Source organism: Cavia porcellus, unplaced genomic scaffold (genome assembly GCF_034190915.1).
Source record: "Cavia porcellus strain 051 isolate PalLab524CR breed Dunkin Hartley unplaced genomic scaffold, mCavPor4.1 scaffold_16, whole genome shotgun sequence".
Lineage (NCBI taxonomy): Eukaryota > Metazoa > Chordata > Mammalia > Rodentia > Caviidae > Cavia > Cavia porcellus.
Window position 1 is genome coordinate 49,825,756 of NW_026947499.1, and position 18,539 is coordinate 49,844,294.

General features: G+C 41.1%; 1 protein-coding gene across 9 annotated transcripts in view; it reads left to right on the forward strand.

The window, feature by feature from the left end:
- LOC100714342 (von Willebrand factor A domain-containing protein 3A) overlaps nt 1–18,539 on the forward strand; it is a 143,252-nt gene that overhangs the window by 81,011 nt on the left and 43,702 nt on the right. For 8 of the 9 annotated variants that reach the window (XR_010039871.1, XR_010039872.1, XR_010039873.1 and 5 more), the window contains exons 3-6: nt 8,800–8,920; nt 12,692–12,813; nt 12,908–12,985; nt 15,271–15,325. Coding sequence is in view for 3 of the 9 variants with exons in the window: in XM_063226645.1 (XP_063082715.1) it covers nt 8,800–8,920; nt 12,692–12,813; nt 12,908–12,985; nt 15,271–15,325 (376 nt within the window). In the remaining 6 variants the exon portion in view is untranslated. Of the gene's footprint in view, nt 1–3,107; nt 3,635–8,799; nt 8,921–12,691; nt 12,814–12,907; nt 12,986–15,270; nt 15,326–18,539 lie in introns of those variants that run through there. The other variant, XM_063226646.1, reaches the window with a different exon arrangement.

Consider the following 18,539-nt stretch of genomic DNA (forward strand, 5'->3'; position numbering starts at 1 on the left):
TTAATATTCAATTAGTTTGGAGAAGAAAACTAACATTTAAATGTTTTTTACAGGCATTGCCATATCATCCTAATCCTCTGTGTATTAAAAGGTGATATTTTCCAGACTAGAAAACTTAAGATCAAAAATGTGAACAGCCTGCCCAAGGTTCTATAACTAGTAGCTGGTGAATCACAGTTTTAAACCTGGGTTTCCTCACTTGAGATCTAGGACTCCTGCTGTCCCATAATGCCAGTTTGGCTAGTCTAAAGGAAATAAAAATAGCTTGTCCCAGTTGCATGATTCCTTGGCTCATACATTAGGCTAAATCTGTGGTTTGCTTCTTGTTGATGTGGAGTGCAAAGAATCATAAAAGGTAGCCCTTATTTAGAAACAACTTGTGAATATTTTCTGCTTTTCTGAAAAGTTAGCAAAATATGTAAGGAAAAGTTGCTTGTTTAATCTTCCATCATTCCTCTTGCGCACTCAAGCTTTCTGTTTGCAGTCCATTGTTCAGTGGCATTTTATAGGGCACATATCCTTAAACTGGTAAAACCAATCATCCTCAGACTTTCATGGAGATTTTTCAGAACTTGAGTACCTGGGGAAATTTCCCCAAACAGGCTGGTCCCCACCTTCCTCTCCTGCCCCTTGAAAATCAAATAGATCCCTTCCACCCTGTGAGGAGAAAACTTACTGGTTATTGGATATCCCTAGGTTGTGCAGAGGCCTGTCGTTTATACATTTGAAAAGACCTTCTAGTCATTGTTTAAACATCGCTACACAACATATGTCCATCCTGACTGGCGTAGGGGTTCTACCTTGTGCTCGGAGCATGATAACCTTGGTTGGGCCTGCCTGCGCCTGTGGGCTCTGGGTGCAGCAAGGTCCTGTTTCCTCTTAGATCTTGCTCTCTCACCAAGGTGTTACTGCCAAACACTGAGTAGGCTTCTGTGCCCTCTCGGTTTAACATCTCTTCTTGTTCTCCATTCACATAGGAAAATATTCCTTCTACTTTGTCTTTCCTCAGAAGGATATTAGTATCAGTGTCCTCTTCTTTGGTTAATAAAACAGATGTAAATTTTTTTTTTTTTTTGAAAACCTCTATCCTACTTCAACCCATATGTTTCATGGGGCTGATTTCACCTTCTAGCTCCAAGCAGGACATGGAAGCTGGGTCTGGCCATTCAGAGTAGTAATGACTAGCTCAAGAGTAAGCATGGGATGTGACCAGGAAGCCAAGCCTGAGACTCTGCTGGAACTCTTGAGAAAGAAATGTTGGCCCTCTAGGGTTGCTAAGTTGTGGGGGACGTTTGGTACTGCATGTATGCAAGTTTATCAGCCATACATGAAATACTACCTAAGAACCATGCCATCAAAGAAGAAAGGAAGCTGAAAAATGGATGCAGCATTCTATTAACATCATTTTAGTTTTGGGGTAAGTCATTCCTGAAGCCAGAACTATCCTTGAATTACTTTGTTATTGAAACAAATAAATTCCCATTTTTCCTTAAGTTTAAGTTGGGTTTCTGTGTCTTAGTTGAAAGGATCTCAATATGCTCCTACTTTCCTCTTGACATTAAAGGTATTCCTCACCTCCCCTGCTTTGGCATGTCCCTTTAATCTTTACAAAAAGGCAGAAGGGAAAAAAAAAATGTTGATTTCTTGCTGCTTCTTAATCTTACAAAATACTTGTTCCTTGACTTGAAAGGAAGGAAAATGTAAATTAAAATATGTCTAACCAGGTTCATATTACCAGGTAAGAGCTCCTAAATAAAAGACCAGACATGAATGAATTAACCTTAGTTATATCCCAAGGACCTAAGGTCAGAGAAAGAAAATTCCTGTTATGCTCTGATTCCTTACACTGGGCCAGTCATGATTTACAGTCTGAGAGGAACTAAAGGAGACAGTAACCACATACAGCTTTTTTCTTGGCTGGTAAGATAAGAAAACATCTTACTCTGCCTTGTCTACCTGGTACAGAATATCGTCATGTAAACCCAAATAGAAGACAGTGGTAACAGAGTCTTCAATGTTGGGCTTTACTTCTTGTAAGATACTGAAACCCTGTGTACCCAGGAAGCAAGGGAAGTGGGGCTCTCATGTCTTAAAAAAATGGTGTCTCAGTACTTGGGAGGCTGAGGCAGGAGATGGCCATGAATTCAAGGCTGTCCTGCACCTACATAGTAAGACCTTGTCTCCAAAAAACAAAAAAACAAACTCTCAAAGTTAGCTCCTTCCACCCATGATTTCCATGAAGGAGGGCACAACAGCCTTCACCATTGGTTGGTTGTGGTTTGTGATTCCCATTTTTTTTTTTGCACTAAGAATTGAACTCAAGGCCTCACGCTTGCCAGGCAGGCACTGTGCCACTGAGTACATCTCCAGCCCAATTCCCTTCTTTCCAGTCACCCCCTCAAAAACCCATCCTGCTTTGTTGATTTTGGTGAGTGCCTCAGATTTGCTAAATGCCTCAGATTTATACATGGTGTACCCAGCCCATGAATATTTTGCTCAAAGTAACAAGAGTTTTATAAGCAATGTCTCTTGTGAGGAATTTGGTTATATCTGACCTAGCCTGTATAAGCCGCTGCCATGATGGACAGGTCCTGTGCTTTACCATCTAATGACTGCCACAAATCAAAAATATTCTAACTTACAAAACTAAAGATTCAGAATGTAAACACTGATTTGAGAACTATCCTGGATGGATTTTTTTAAAAAGTGCTGATCCCATAGTCACTAGGCTGGCTGACATTGGATGTATCACTCATCACTCTTGACCTCTGTAAACAAAGGGGTTAGGGAGGTCGGGGGCCATGGGCCAAGAGTTGATTACATTTAATCACCAGAGGCCATTGTTGGAGATTTGTGTTGCCATACTTTGCCACAGTTCTCAATCAGTCTTCTGAATGAGAATGGATGTTGTATATTCTTAACAAACAACACAGATGTTCTGCTGGGCACCTGGGTTTAGAAACCACTGGAGTAGGTCATCTGTTCTGATGCTGAGAGGTCACTGGGCTTGCTGCTGTATTAGCCAAGTGTGGATGGGAGCGGCACCTGGACTCCCTCCTCACTCCCCCCCCCCCAACTATGTTCAAAAGATGCTAGGGCAGTGGTGGTGAACCCATGGCATTGTTTGTATCATTGAAAGCCATAAAAGATTTGCCATCATTGCCCTAGGGAGTCTGAGGAGGAAGATTATCACCTTTTGTACTTATTACAAGCTTTGGTGTTTTTCTTCCATTCTTACCACAAGAAGGCAGCAGGCACCAAGGCTGTGCTGGCCTAAACCATAGTCTTCTGCTGACCCAGAGGTTCTAAAAATAAAAAAAGAGCTTCAAATCCTGCTTTCAGCCTTTTGTGAGGATGGAGAAAAGCAGAGTGACTGGGTAAGAGGTTATTATCAACACACAGTGGTAACTTCTTCCCTGGGGTGAGCAAGGTTTTCCTTTCCATGCCCTAAGCTGCAGTGGTGCAGTCTGTTACCTTAGAGACCAACTAACACTTCCCTATAGGGCAGGCTTCCCTGTTCAGTTTCTTGGAAGAGCTTGAAACAACTGGAAGTTGAAACCAGGAAAAGCAGGATCCTGGGTACTGAGGCCTTTCTCCCAAAGATGGAAAAATAAATGAACGAATGCAGGTTAAGGTAAGTGTCTCAATGCTTGATGGGAAGAGGGAATGCTACACTCTGGATTGAGAAAGATTTGAGGGACCCTTAAGCGTCACTCCATAGTACCAAGCAATGTACTAGGTCTTGGGGTGTATGGTGGACATGGAAGTAAACAGAGCTGGCTAGGGAGACACAAGGACAACTTGATAGGAGACAGGATGAGGACAGCAAGGACTTGCAGAGGGTTTCCACTATGGGAGCTGGGGACATCATTTAGGGTTCAGAAAAAAGCTTACTCAGTTTTAACCAATGAAAGGTGCAAAGGACATTCCTAGAAGAAAAGCTTGAGATAGGCAGTGGGAAGGTATAGATAGATAGATAGATAGATAGATAGATAGCAGGTGCCAGGGAATAGAGAAGGGTGAGAGATGAGGAGGAAACTCAAGCAAGGGATGAACTGACTGAACAATAGGCTTTGGGAAGAAGATCATGTGATTATCCTAGAGCTCAGGATAGCCATGGCAGGGCTGTAAACACAGCAACAGGACAGTCTGCATACTGGAAAACATCCTACAACATGGGTTATGCATAGATAAGACTAGAGGTAATTCTACAGTTAAAATTACAAACCTTGGGGATGGCTTTATCCTGAGTAAATATTGAGGACAATCCTAGGGCTAGCTGTTAACAAATTGCTAAGTTAGCTAACAGTTTTCTTGTACACAGTAATCACTTTGACCAAAATGTTATCTGCTTTGGACAGTTTTGTATGTTCTCTTCCTCTCTCTAACCATTCCCCAGGACAGTGTGGGCCACCTTCACCTAAACTCTGAACCCTGCCCTTAATATATTTATTGAGTGAGTGTTGTTTGAGCAGCTACTGGGTTCTAGGCACTGCTTTATGCAAGAGTTATAGCAGTGAACATTGCTAAGTCCCTGCCCTCAAAAGCTCTTACTTCCAAGGTGTTTAGGTTGGGACAGTGGGTGCAGATAGTATCAGATGTAAAACATCCTGTGGAGACCACTAAAGCAGAGTGGAGAGTCTACTATTTTAGCTAGGTGCTCAAAAAACAACGTCTCTGATCAGGATTCATCTGAGCAAAGGCCTACGGTAAGAGCTGCATTCTGTTCCTCACTGTCTACAGTCCAGCCTCTCTCTGGCCCCTGAAAGCTACTTTATAAGTGTCCGGGAAAGCATGGTTGCTTACATGTCTTTTGCTGAAGTTCTTAAAGGCACAACAGATTTTTTTTAGTGATACTTCAAAGTTTTGTAGTACTTTGTATTTTCTTTCTCTTTTTTTGGTCTTTTTTCCTATTTTATCGGTACCAGGGATCGAACTCTGCCTGCTTGCAAGGCAGGCGCTTATGCCGCTGAGCTAAATCCCCAGCCCCTAGTACTTTCTATTTTCAAAAACACTTTTTAAATCTCTATTTCACTTGGCCTTCTTGACAAAAGAATTGAAAAATACAAAGCACTTACTATTATCCCCATTCCACCAAAGTCGAAGAAACCTAAGGTCCAAAGCTCTTTCTAGTACACTGTGTTGTTTGGTAGTTTTGTGTAGTTCAACCTCTCTGTCAATCCACACCAGTCACCACAGAATCCAGTTGTACAGGCCTCTGGATTCTTAAATAAATAAATAAGACTAATTGATCTCTGAAAAGAAGGAACTGAGCCACTGTTGGGGGAGAGTGTAGTGTTCAAGCATTTCTATTTCAACAGTTTCTGCCATGAGAATCTCCAGAAAAGTTTATTGAAGTAAGTCAGATGTGACTTTCTCTTTCTTTCTTCTTCCTTCCTCTTTCTCTTGTTCTCTCTTTCCTTTTTTCTTGTTTGTAGACATTATCACATTATCCTGCCACTTCCAAGAAAACAAAAGCCTCCTTTGAATAAAAAAAAAAAAAAACCTAAAAAGAGAAGAGCAAGTTGTGGAACCATCTGTAGACTGTTCAACAATTTCATGAAGAACATAGAAAACTAATGTTTAAGCTGCAGACTCATTCAGAGTTTCTCACTTGTTGTATTTGCCAGGATATTTATTACAAGTAACAGAAATCTTAAAAAACTTCCTTAAGCAGCAATGTTGGGAATTATAAAGAACAGGGTATCACATGGAACCCAAAATCAGAAAATTAGTCAGTTCTTACAGATGTCCTAAATAATTGAAAATTCAAGCCAGACATGGTGGCTCACGCCTATAATCCCAGCACTCGAGAGGCTGAGGCAGGAAGATCATTTCGAGTTCAAGACCAGCCTGGGCTACAAAGTGAGCTCAAGGCCAGCCTGAACTGCATAGAGAGACCCTGTCTCAAAAAAGACAACAACAACAAAAAAAAAAAAAAAAGAAAGAAAGAAAGAAAAAAGAAGAAAACACTAAGGCAGATTTTCACGTGCCTACTTTCCCTTCATCTTTCCTCCTCAAAATATTTACTATTTTCCAGGCCCTGGTTTCACTTAATTTATAGTTGAATAGACATACTATTTCTTTACAATTCAGTGTATGCTAGCAAATAAAAATTCCAAATTTAATTAAGTGCTCTAAATGAGAGGAGCACAGTTATATGAAAATCTGTATAAAATAACCTATCATTCCTGCCGTGGTCTCCATGGCATCTTTCTCAGTGGTTTTCATCTTTCCTGCCTGCCACATAGAATGTGGAGAATTACTGGAATAAATAATATTTGAGCTGAAACAAGAATGACATTAGTGTGCTGGGAAGGGAAAGAATGTTCCAGAACAAAAACAGCAAGCACATGAAAAGATCATGTGATCAAAGGAACTGTAGAACATTCCAGAATCCTTGTGGAACACAAGAAGAGAAGGGCAATGGTGAGGTGGAAAATCTCAAAAGGTAGATGGGCAATGGCCAACCCATGTGTGGCCTCAAATGCTACTTTACGGATCTTAGTCTTCATTCTAGAAATAAGGGGAAGAAGGCTGAACAGTTTTAAGTAGGAAGGAGATGTTGAGAATGTAACATTGGATTTTTTTTTTTTAAAGATTATTCTGGCTAGTGAGAGGAGATCAGATGAGAACACTGAGAGGTACAGGAAGTCAATTAGAGAGAGAATACTACAGTTGTCTACAACAGAAATGACAAAGACCTGGACTAAACAAATGTCAATAGAGATAGAAATGGAGAGGTTCGAGAGAGGTAAAATTAACAAAATTAGATGATGGACTGGATAATAGGAATGAATATGAAGAACACTTCCTAAATTTTGACTCATGTAAGTAGAGAGATGTACATTTTTGTTGTTTGTTGTCCTAAACTAGAGAAATAAGATAGGTTTGTAGTGAATATCATGAGTTAAGTCTTGGACATCTTGAGTTTGAGGTGCTCCAAGTAGAAATATCCAATGCCAATGAATAGCCAGGTCTGAAGTCAGAGTAAGAGGTCTGGGCTCTTGACACACAAGTGTATAGATGGAAGTTAAAGCCTTGCACATGGGTAAAATTGGCTAGGAGGAGAGGAGACATGAAAAAAGAACACTACACTGAATGAGCCTCAAAGACACTGAATTATAATGCTCAGAGAAGGATGGGCCTGAGAAGCAGCAGGCAGGAAAGAAGAAAACCACTGAGAAAGATGCCATGGAGACCAAGGCAGGGGAACAGCCATTCCCTTGGCTTTTCTCTTCCTGCTTAAATGTACATGGTAACCCTGTAGCTCTAAATTCCAACTTCACACAGAGAGAATCTCATTGATCCATCTTAGATATATCTCTACCACTGATTCAATAAGCTGTAACTTGTAAGCTCACCCCTTTGAGTGTAGATGCAGTTCTCAGAGAAAAGAACTCAGCCTCACCTGAAAATCTCCCCTCCTCCCCTTCCCTTTTTAAAAAATCCCTGCAAGCTGGCCAAACAGTTTTCTGTTGGTCTTTAGATGTGGCAAGCTCTCACCTCCGGGTCTTGACACCTGCTGTTTCCTCTGCCCACCTCAGCCTTCACTATGCTCTTTGTTTTTCCTTTTTCTTCTTCCTTTCTTCCTTCCTTCCTTCTTCTTTTGTGTGTGTGTGTGTGTGTGTGTGTGTGTGTGTGTGTATGCTTTAAATTCATTATGTAGCCCAAGCTGGCCTCAAATTCACGGCTATCCTTATGCCTCAGTCTCCCCAGTGCTGAGACTACAGGCTTATGCCACCACACCCAGGTCTTCACCATACTCTTTTTTTTTTTTTTTTTTGGTCTTTTTCGTTTTTATTGGTACCAGGAATCAAACTCACGACTGCCTGCTTGCAAGGCAGGCGCTGTTGCCGCTGAGCTAAATCCCCAGCCCCCTTCACCATACTCTTAACGTGGCCTCCTTTTCATCCTTTAGAAGATTGAGTTCAGAAGAGACCTTCCCGTTCACTTCACCTGTGCACATAGATCTTTTCCTGATGACTTTCTATGATATCATCCTGTGTGCTGCCTTCAGAGAACCTGTCACTTTGTAATGGATTTAATATCAATCTTCCCCTCTGGAATGTCAACTCTGCAAGGACAAGGACAATGTCTATTTTAATCATATTCAACTGTGGACAGTTTTGCGCACACACACACACACACACACACACACACACACCCCAAGGGACGTTTGGCAATAGCTAGAGAGGCTTGTGGTTGTTACCGTGAAGGGAGGAGAGATGCTGTAGGCATCTAACAGGTACTGAAGGCCAGCGATGCTGCTCACTATCCTAGAATACACAAGACACCCAGCCAACAGAATTACCCAACCCCAAAAGTCCAAATATGCCAAGGTTGAGAATTATCTACCCCAAAAGACCAAATGTGTGAGGTATTTTAATAATGACTACACAAATTAGTCATATCTTCCAAGGTCACAATACCTGTTTCTGGAAAATCATTGGTATGTATGAGCTCCTGAGTTTGGAAATGAAAACAGCAGTAGCTACATTTTGCTCATGAGATTTGAGAGGGAAACACCTGTTTTGAAGTGAGACATAGGAAAGGGTCATTGTCACATCTTCTTTGCCTGAAGGCTTTGATTATCTAACTATAAAAACAGTATTGTGGCTCATGATCCTGGAGTTCACACTCTATCAAGGTCTTGTAGCTCTGTAGGTACCCTCTCGGGTACTGCAAAGAAATAAAAAAGTTCCTTAAATTATTTTAGGACCTAGAGAGAAGAAAGGAGGCACTGGCAGTGCAATATCCAGGGCAGTGGCATTGATCAAATCACTTTATGTTTTGTAGCATGAAGAGAAACACTAACAGACATCAGAAACAATTGAGCCAGAAGGACATGAATGGACTTGACCAAAATCCAGATGATGGATTACCGGTTACACAGCTTAACCAGACACAGGACTTACTGGTAAAACTATAATGCTTTCACTGAGCATTTAGGCATAAAAATCATAGACAGGGAATGCACAATGTATTAAATTCTGGGTATTTCTTTCTTCATATAGAATCCATTAATAAAAAAGGTTAATTAAACATTCATGCCTAATCTTCTGTCTTTAGAAATGAACAATCTTCATGCTATTTATAGAAATTTAATGACCACCTCATTAAATATTTAGGAGAGTGGTAAGATTCTGGTCACATCATTAAAGCCTGAAATCTAAGGCATTTAAATCTAAGTCTAAATTTTCCCTACCTGAGATTTGTTTTTCTTTTATGATTCCCTAAAATCAAACCCTAGAAATCTGTTTCAGGTATTTCTGTTAGAATGAGAGATTTAGGACAGGAGAAACAACCTGCAAAAAAACCAGCCAGTGGTTTTAGGCTGACTCTTGACATGTAAATAAGTTCTCCCCAGAGAACTGAATTCATTCTACCATGAAAACAATCCCCATTACTTGTGAGGGAAAGGCAGGCTCATAATCATTTCTGAATCTGTCTCTAATTTAAATATGATACCTTTGAAATAATAAGCAGTCAAAAATGATATAGTTATCATTCTGGCAATTAAACAATCAGAAAGATAATCATGTCTCACTTTTCACAAGTCTAATTAAAAAGGAAATGAAGAAAGGTCGATAGAGTTTTAAGATTCTGAAGAAATCTTTCAATGACTTCAAATGCTGATGATATGGGTCTTTATTTCATCTAATTTTATATTTAAAAAAACATGACTTACCAGGTGTACAAAGGGCCATTCTTACATTATCAGCCATAGACGGGCCTCCTTTAAAAAAAAAAAAATAGGGAACTGTGGGAAAGAGGGAAAGGGTTGCCCAACGCAAAGCTTTTTTTCTGCCTCTTTAAGGAAACCACCTGCTTCAGTATACACACGGCAGGGCCTACTGTCAAAATCTACCATGTGTTTAATAGTAGGTCTTCAAATATGAATAGTATAAAATCCACACATGTTTCTACACAAAAATAAAAGCATTTTTGTCCTAAAACATGACATCACATCAGATGCAAGAAAAATGGTAGAAAAATGACCAAGTCTACAATGCTTCATGTTACTAACCAGGGAGATGGTAGAGTCCTGAAAGATGGAAAGAGTGACATCTAGTGTCACATGATTCAGAGCTGTGTTTGCAAGTGTGGGACATGGACTATGATTTTAGGCCTTGCTTTTCAAAGACAGGAGGACATTCAGCAGCATGAATCACACTATGAAAATTACCTTGTTAGTCATTGTTCACTTTTTCATGGGAATAATCGCAGCTTGGTGCTAATTTAGAGGGACAATATAGTCCCAGGGTTACAAGCGTGGCTTGAGTTTAACAGTTTGGAATAGAATCCCCACTCCGTTACTAGCTGCCTGGCCTTAGGCAAATGTCTTAAATCTCTGTGCCTCCATTTCCTTGTCAATAAAATAGAGTTATAAAGATGGAAGCTGCTTTGTAGAATTAAATGAGTCAAGATATGAAAACTGTTTGATAAAGAGTTATTTAAGTGCTTGCTATACTTATGAATGTGGTTTTTTTTAACTTCTTAAAAAATACTTGCTAATTTCCTTTTGAAATGGGGCAAAGCAGGTTTTAAGGCATGCAATACTATCTAGCTGGGACATAGTAGCAAAATTGTATTTTTATTGTCTTTGCTTTATGACCATCTATTTATGACCAAACCTTAGTAAGAAATAAGATCATTGTTAAGAACTGTTTATCAAAAATGTATACCTTCTACACCATAGTTTTGTGATGCTGTTTTCTCAAAGGGAGAGGCTGCTGTGTGACAAAGCTGGTACATGGAGATTCTTTATGTACTGCATGCCTTTCTTCTCTCCCTTTCTTCCTCCATCCTGGTCCTCTTTCTATACCCTCTATGTTGGGCAAAGTCACTCATCCAGCTGCAGCAGTCAGGCTTTCTTGCCCATGAGTCATTCACTATAGCAAAAGCCCTGATCTACACAAGCCCAAGAAACCCACTGAGGGGTCAAGTCAGTACGCAGGTGACATCTTTGAATCTGGACCCAGATTCCAGTGGGCTAAACAGTGCTCAGGCTTACTCCATAGTCATCACATTTGGTGGGCAGCAAGGAATCTCTCACAGCATGACTGATCTGGATTCCACACCTTGCACACCTTAGGGAGCAACGCCAGCACATATGGCCCTGCCATGCCATATGAATGGCAGTAGTTGTACTGCAGATGATTGTCAAAGCTTCTCGTGTCACGTTTTCCCACTGCAGCACATGGCTGCCTTTCTGGTCTTTACCCACTCGGACACCCCAACCCCCTCACTGCCACGCCTCTACCTGGAAAGCTTATTTCCTTCCTGTGCACAAGGCTGGCTCCTTCTTCACCTTCAGGCCTTACCTCAAAGAGGCTTTCTCTTACCTATTAATCCATCTAAAGGGCCTCTCCATCTCCACCCAGTTATTTTCTCTCAGCTTGCCCTACTCTGTTTTCATAATGGAACAGTTCCTTTCTGAAATTGCTTTCATTTCTTGTTTACTATCCATCCATCTGCATTATAAAGTAAGCTCCAAGAAAGCAAAGCACCTCTTATCTTATTCGCACACTAATCCTAACACCAGGACAGGACTGGGACAGAGTCACTCATAGAATTGACTCAGATATCCACTGGAAAAAGGAAGGAAGAAATGTGAGCCCTCAAATGAGGTGATTGAGACAAGGTAGAGCCAGAGTCTCAAATCAAGGAAGCCCTCATTCCAGCTTCCAGAAAGCATCTACAACATCAAGTGTTTGCTGTGAATGATTCCAGCTCTACCACCAAGACCATCATTGCACATTCTGAGCTTAGTATTATGTGACACAGGTGTCACTAGGTACAAGCTCACAGCCACTGCGTATTTCATGGTCAGAGTCCTGTAATAGTTAGGAAATTCTTGCTCTTAACATTCACTACCTGCTCCGAGGACTGGCCTGTGGAATAAACAAAATAAATCCATTTGTTCTGTTGCCAGTTGCTCTACAAATGTTTGTTGAGGACCCCTTAGACTAATAGGAAGCAGCATTCATCTGAAAAGATAGAAAACAAGTGTAGAAATGAACAAAGACCATCCAAGTGAGAGCAAACTGGTAATTTATTCAGATCTTGCTCTAGCATGGAGTTAGTGACCATCACTTGTGTTTGGAAGAAACTCAAAGACAAGAAGTGGAGGGGGAACATTTTATCATGAAAAAAGTAAGATTTTGAGTATGCCTTGACTGGCAGTAGCTGGGATAGGGAGGTTGGTGGGATTCATTTGAAGCAGGGATCTTATATGATCAGTTTTGAGGGCATATTTTGCTTTCTCCAATTGGTCCAGAATTTAGAGATTAAAAAAAGAGTGACAGAGAGAAACTAACACACACTGACCAAATCCTCATCATTTTGGGTCCTTTGCTACAGTCATATTGTGTCATACTGCATCACACTGTCATGTTGTGATATTATGTGGCCACTGTATGTTTGTATATATAGCTACAAGGCAGGGCAAGGTGAGTAACCCTTGAATGGCCTAGCCACATACTGGAGACAAGGAGTGGGGAACAGGTGGTCTTTCTAGGGAAACTGACCCAGAGCACAGGCCTCTACTAGCAAATATTTCCTCAGCAATTTCAGACTACCTTCAGGTGGGATCTGTTTAAGTTGGAACCCTCAAGTATCTGGAGGAAGGATCCACAGGACCCAAAGGCACAGCTTTTTTGGTCTGATTCTGCTTTCTCTCTCACAGAGGCTGCAGGGAAATGAGATTCAGTCAGTTTTGGAAGACCCCGAAGATTGGCTTTCAACTCACAGCTTAAAGTTTGAGAAACTCACTTTGGCTGACCTGATAAGTCAGGGTACAGCTGTGCTGTAAGTCTAAAGCCGTTCCTTTCTTTTCCCAAGGCTGCAGTGACGCAGCCAGACCTTGGGCCTGAGACTCCTTCATAATGTTTTGCTTTTTCAGGGAGGAGAACAGCAGTGTCATGCAGGAAATACACTTCTCCACTCAGACTATTTGCCATTTCGAATCAAAGCTTTCTGAGTAAGTATGTTTCCCAATGTTCTCCCAACACCCAGAGCTCAAAAACTGTCTATAATCCCAGCTGAAAGCAATTGTGTTCAAAGAGTAATAATCTCAGTGGGGCCCTGGGCAGATCATCCATCTTTAACTCTGGTTTGCCATTTTTCTCAAATTATAAAGTTGGACAAAACCAGTGTCTTACTGAACATGATGGCACACACCTGTAATGGGAGGCTGAGGCAGGAGAACCATCGAGAATTCAAGGCCAGCCTGAACTACACAGTGAGTTCAAGGCCAGCCTAGACTATGTAGTGAGACCCTGTCTCAAAAAAACACAAGCCCAAAACAAACCACAAACAAACAAAAAATCAGTGTCTTTCAGCCTTTTAAAATCCATGGTTCAGCCAGACTTGGTGGCACACACCTGTAATTATAGCATTCTTGAAGTCCAAGGGAGGAGGATCACAAGCTCAAGCCCAGCCAGGAAAATTTAGTGATTTAGTGAGAACCTGTCTCAAAAAAGAAAATTGTTTGGAGTGGGGGAGTAATGGGGGTGTAACTCAGTGGGAAAGGCTGGATTCAATCCCCAGTACTGAAAAAAAAAATTGTCCCTCCAGTTGAACACCCAAAACCTCACAGCTACATTTGGTGTTAGGATTGACTACTTTCAACATCACACAAGTTAGGTTCATGTCTTTGCAAATGTATGTCAGAAATTTGCATGCATCCACACTCCTAAACTAATTTTAATAGCACAAATATATATGTGTATATATTCACAAGCATATCTCTGGATAATCAGTAATGGATAATTAAGATGTTTTTTACAATTGTATTTCAGCTATGGTAATCTATAATCCATCATTACTACTTGCCTGTGGTTTCTGGAAAGGTTACAATAATAATTAATAGTTAACATTTATTAACATGTTGGAAATTGTGCTAAGTGCTACATGTATATCTTATTTAATTCTTAAAACTACCTAAAACATTGTATTACTCTCCAGCCAGTTAGCCAAAATTCAATTGCTAAATGATTATTCACAGAAGACAAATTTACTTATTTATCTGTTGGAACTGAACCCAGGGACTTATACTCATCTACATTCCCAGTCCTTTTTAAAATTTTGAGATAGAGACTTTCTAAGTCACCCAGGATGTGCTCAAACTTGTCATTCTCTTGCTTTAGAGTCCCAGTGTTTTGAGATTAGAGGTGTACATCACTACATCCAGCTTGGTTTGCCAAATTTGGCAAAACACTTTAGTTGTAAATTTTATATTAAACTATAAATTTTATAACAACTTTTATTATGTTGAAAGGTTAAACATGTTTTAAAGGATTCCATACTATTTTAGTTGGTCAGCTTTAATCATGAATGCAGCACATTAAGGAATACACAAGGCTATTCAGCTAACTGGTCATTTTGCAGGTTGATTTTCATAGAACTGGCTTTCAGTAAATTGAATTTTGACAAATTAGCTTGGATAGAGTCTTGTTTCTATCTTTTTGTTGAAGAAGATGAAATTTTGGGACTCAGAGCTAGTTAGTAAAGAGCAGAAGTGGACCTCAAACATAAGGAGGTCCCACTACACAGAACTTGCTAGCTCTGTAGTCATGTTCAGACGCCCCTTATACTGCATCCACCATGATTTCACATCCATAGGCCTTTGTAGCTCTTCTCTAGGCTCCCAATCCTATCTGCCCTCAGTGAGGACAAGTCAACTAAATTCAAGTGACTGGGTCTTTACTTTGAGCACCTGTCATGTCCTGGTGTCCTGCCAGTTACTGGAATGATTTGCTTTACAATAAGGAAAATTCAAGGCATAACCCAGCTATTTTTCAGACATTAATGTTTTTGTTAATTAATCCAGCAAGAAACTACTGCCCAACTGCCTCTGCATGTCTCTGTGTTCAGTCTCCAGGAGATGAGGGACAGTTCCACCTGAGCAGACAGAGATTTAAGCAAGTGCAAGAATGTCTTCTTAGCTTCCTCCTGACACCGTGCACCCCCATCCTGCCATACCTGCCCTCACTTTGCAGCTCCCCCTGGGCTCCATCAAATCGTGTTCACTGATGGTGTACAGCACCTCACCAGCGTAGCGGCTCTGCACTCAGTCCCTTTCACAGTGTCCTTGGCATTTTATCTGGTGTCCTAACTCCTGTCTGTACAATAGTTAATTTTCTTTCTAGATTTCACCTTATATTTTCCCAAAATCTTAGACATATTGAAAACATCCCATCCATATCTTCTGTGGATATAAGTTTGCTGCTGTTTAGTGATGAAGTCTTTCTGGTGTCTTGACAGAATTATCGAACTCTATCAACAGAGAATTCAGTGGCTTACAGAAAACAGCAAGAAGGTAACAGGCTTGATTTTTCGCTTCCCCCATTTCACTCATTCTATCTGTATGGATTAGAAAGCTTTCTGTTGTAAACCAGGGATGGTAGTACAGACCTGTAAACTTACCTACTTGAGAGGCTAATGTGAAGAATCAAAAGTTTGAGGCCACCCTGGGCGTTTTAGTAGCTTAGTGACACTGGCAATCTTTTTAAAAAGGCACTCAGTGGTAGTAGAGTCCCTCAGATTCAATCCCTAGTACCTTGCTTAAAACAAAGCAAAGCAAAAAAAAAAACACAATGAAACAACAATAACAAAAACATCCTTTTGGTTGCACATGATAGATTTTCAGCTTAAACTGATTTAAACTAAAAAAGAAATCCCATAACCTACATGAACCAAATCCCCCAGAAACAGCTGTATCCAGGTATTCTTGGTCTCTGGACTCTGCTTTCCTGAGATTTGGTTTTTTCTCAGGACAGATCTCCTCAACCTTAGGAAAATCATCACCAGGAGCTCTTAGCTTGCATGTTGCCATCTAGACAGCCATATAGTTGAAAGGGACTGCCTTTCGTTCTCCCTGTATATCCTCCCAAGTCCTGGGATTGCCGCTCATTGGACTAATTTAGACCAATCCATATAACCAAGAGGTGAAATACACTAATGCAACAAGCTGGAATCTGTGATTTTTTCTGGAAAAATATAGAGGATGGGGCATCTGGGAGGAGACTGGGTAGCATCTCCCCACTCCAATATTACGGAGTGAGGAAAAGAGATAGATGGTGGCATATGGGAAGTAGAGTGCTATTTCCAGAAGAAGAAATAAATCCTGTACAGATGAGAAGCACAGATATCTACTGGGCCTTTTAACCTCAGACCCATAAAATTTATGACTAAGGCTGATTATTTGGCCTTAACTTTTCTTTAAACATTTTCCTCAGACTCCAAGGGTAGGAAAATTATGGGCAAATTAACCTTTGATTGACTTTCTTATTTGTTTTAGCTTATTTTCCTCCAAATGATAATTTTCTAGTTCTGTATTTCTTCCTTTTTTTTTTTTTTCTCTTTTTATCGGTACCGGGGATTGAACTCACGACCGCCTGCTTGCAAGGCAGGTGCTTATGCCTCTGAGCTAAATCCCCAGCCCCCTCTGAGCTAAATCCCCAGCCCCCTCTGAGCTAAATCCCCAGCCCCTAGTTCTGTATTTCTTACACACTTAGGTACAGTCCTTGGCTCTCTTTTGAAAGACAGATGCTGGAATTCATGCCTCCTGTCCAAATCCCATTTCTATCCAAGACCATTAAGAACCAACGTTGTGCTAAGGCTGTCTTAGCAGGGTGTAGCTGATTTGGATTCAAAACCTTATTCCATTGCTTAGACTGGTTCACAGGTGCATTTCTCCAGCTAAGGCATGCCTCTTTTTTTTTTTTTTTTTTTTTTTTTTTTTTTTTTGGTACCAGGGATCAAACTTACAACTGTATACTTGCCAGGCAGGCGCTTATACCATTGAGCTAAATCCCAAGCTAGGTATGCCTCTTCTGTTTGCCATGGTAACACAACCCAAAAAGATCTCAGAGGCACAAAATCCCCACAATAGGGGAATGTTGGCTCCCTCTACCCTCCCCTATTGCACCTGTCCTGGCAATTTTGGCAAAGCAGGGTTGGCAGATCTTTCTCCTCCCATCTTCTAATAGAGCTTCGGAGGAGCTGTGAAATGAGCCCAGATCAGATCCCAGAGAAGTGGTCACCTGTAAATCAGTTCATGAGGCCTCCGGATATAGAGGCAGCCTGGAGGATAGAAAGAACTCTGGTTTACTTTCTGCACTCTGCTTCTCTGCTCTGCCAGGAAGGCTGTGGAAAAGTGGTCTCATTCCTCTGGTATCTGTGAATCTGCATGGTTATAAACTAGTATCATGCAAGCCAAATCTGAACCATAGTCATGCTGGTTCCTTCATCTGAAATGTTTTCTCGTGTTGGTTGCTAAGATTTAAATATCCCACTCTTTCACTCTTATGTCTGCCTTTAGACTACTCTTAAAATATGAGTGGCCGGGCATGGTGGCACATGTTTATAATCATAACACTCAGAAGGCAGGAAGATTACCAAAAGTTCAAGGGCCAGCCTGGATTACATAGTGAGTTCAAGGCCAATATAAACTATGTAGTAATACCTCATTGAGAGAGAGAAATCAAGGCATAGAGGGAGGAAGGTGGAGAGTGGATGAGATGATGTGAGAAAGGCAAGTTCAAGTCAAGAGAGCCTATACATTTTTTTTCCTACGTGAGAGCTGTGTTGTAAGGGTGAGACTATATTATATGGGGGAGCAATGTAATCTGATGTTAAAAGAATCACTTCAGTTCTGCAAAAGTGGACTATAGAGAGAAAAGGAAGGAAGAGAAAGACCATGCCAGGTGAGAATGGTGGTGGCTCAGATGCGGGTGCCAATGTGGATGGGATGAGCAATGGTGGATTCAAAGCACAGGACTAAGGTTGAACTGGCAGGACTTGCTGAGGGCTGGGGTGAGCCAGTGTGCCTGGGCTGGTAGAGAATGCCATTTCTGAGAATAGGGAAGGCAGGCTTGAGGGAGGAAGCAAAAGTTTTTGTCTGGAAACGGTTTGCATCTAGAAATATCCTCCAAACATCATATGTTCAGATGTTGGGCTTTTGGAAAGGGATTGGGTCATGGGGGCACCATGTGCATCAGTGGACTGGTCCATTGATGAGTTCAGAGCCGAATGTGCCATTAGGAGGTGGAGTCTGGTCAGAGGAGGAGGAGCCTCACTGAAACTATGAGTCCTTTAAGTTGTGGGTATCGGGTATTTTGTCCTACAAACAAGAAAAGTGACTAAGATGCGTAAAGTCTGAGGGACTCACTAGCTGTTCAGAGATGTGAAGCAGCTGTAGAATGTATATGTCCCAAGTCCCTAGAGGAGCCTCCCAGAGATGGTACTGAAAGATCCTAGATTGTGAGACCACTTGTAGCAGTGAGAGCAGAACAGTGACAATGTGACATTTTGGGGATCATTTTTGGTATTCTGGGTGGAGATGCAGGGATTGCTAGTATCTGGTTTAGCAGCAACCAGGGATACTCTTCAACAGCCTGCTGGTGCACTGGACAACTCCCCACAATGAAGCATAATCCAACCCAAAGCATCAACAGTGCCCAAATTGGCAAACTCAGTACAGATAAACGGGAATACATGGGCAAAGCTTCAGTCCATGTTTCTCAAACTTC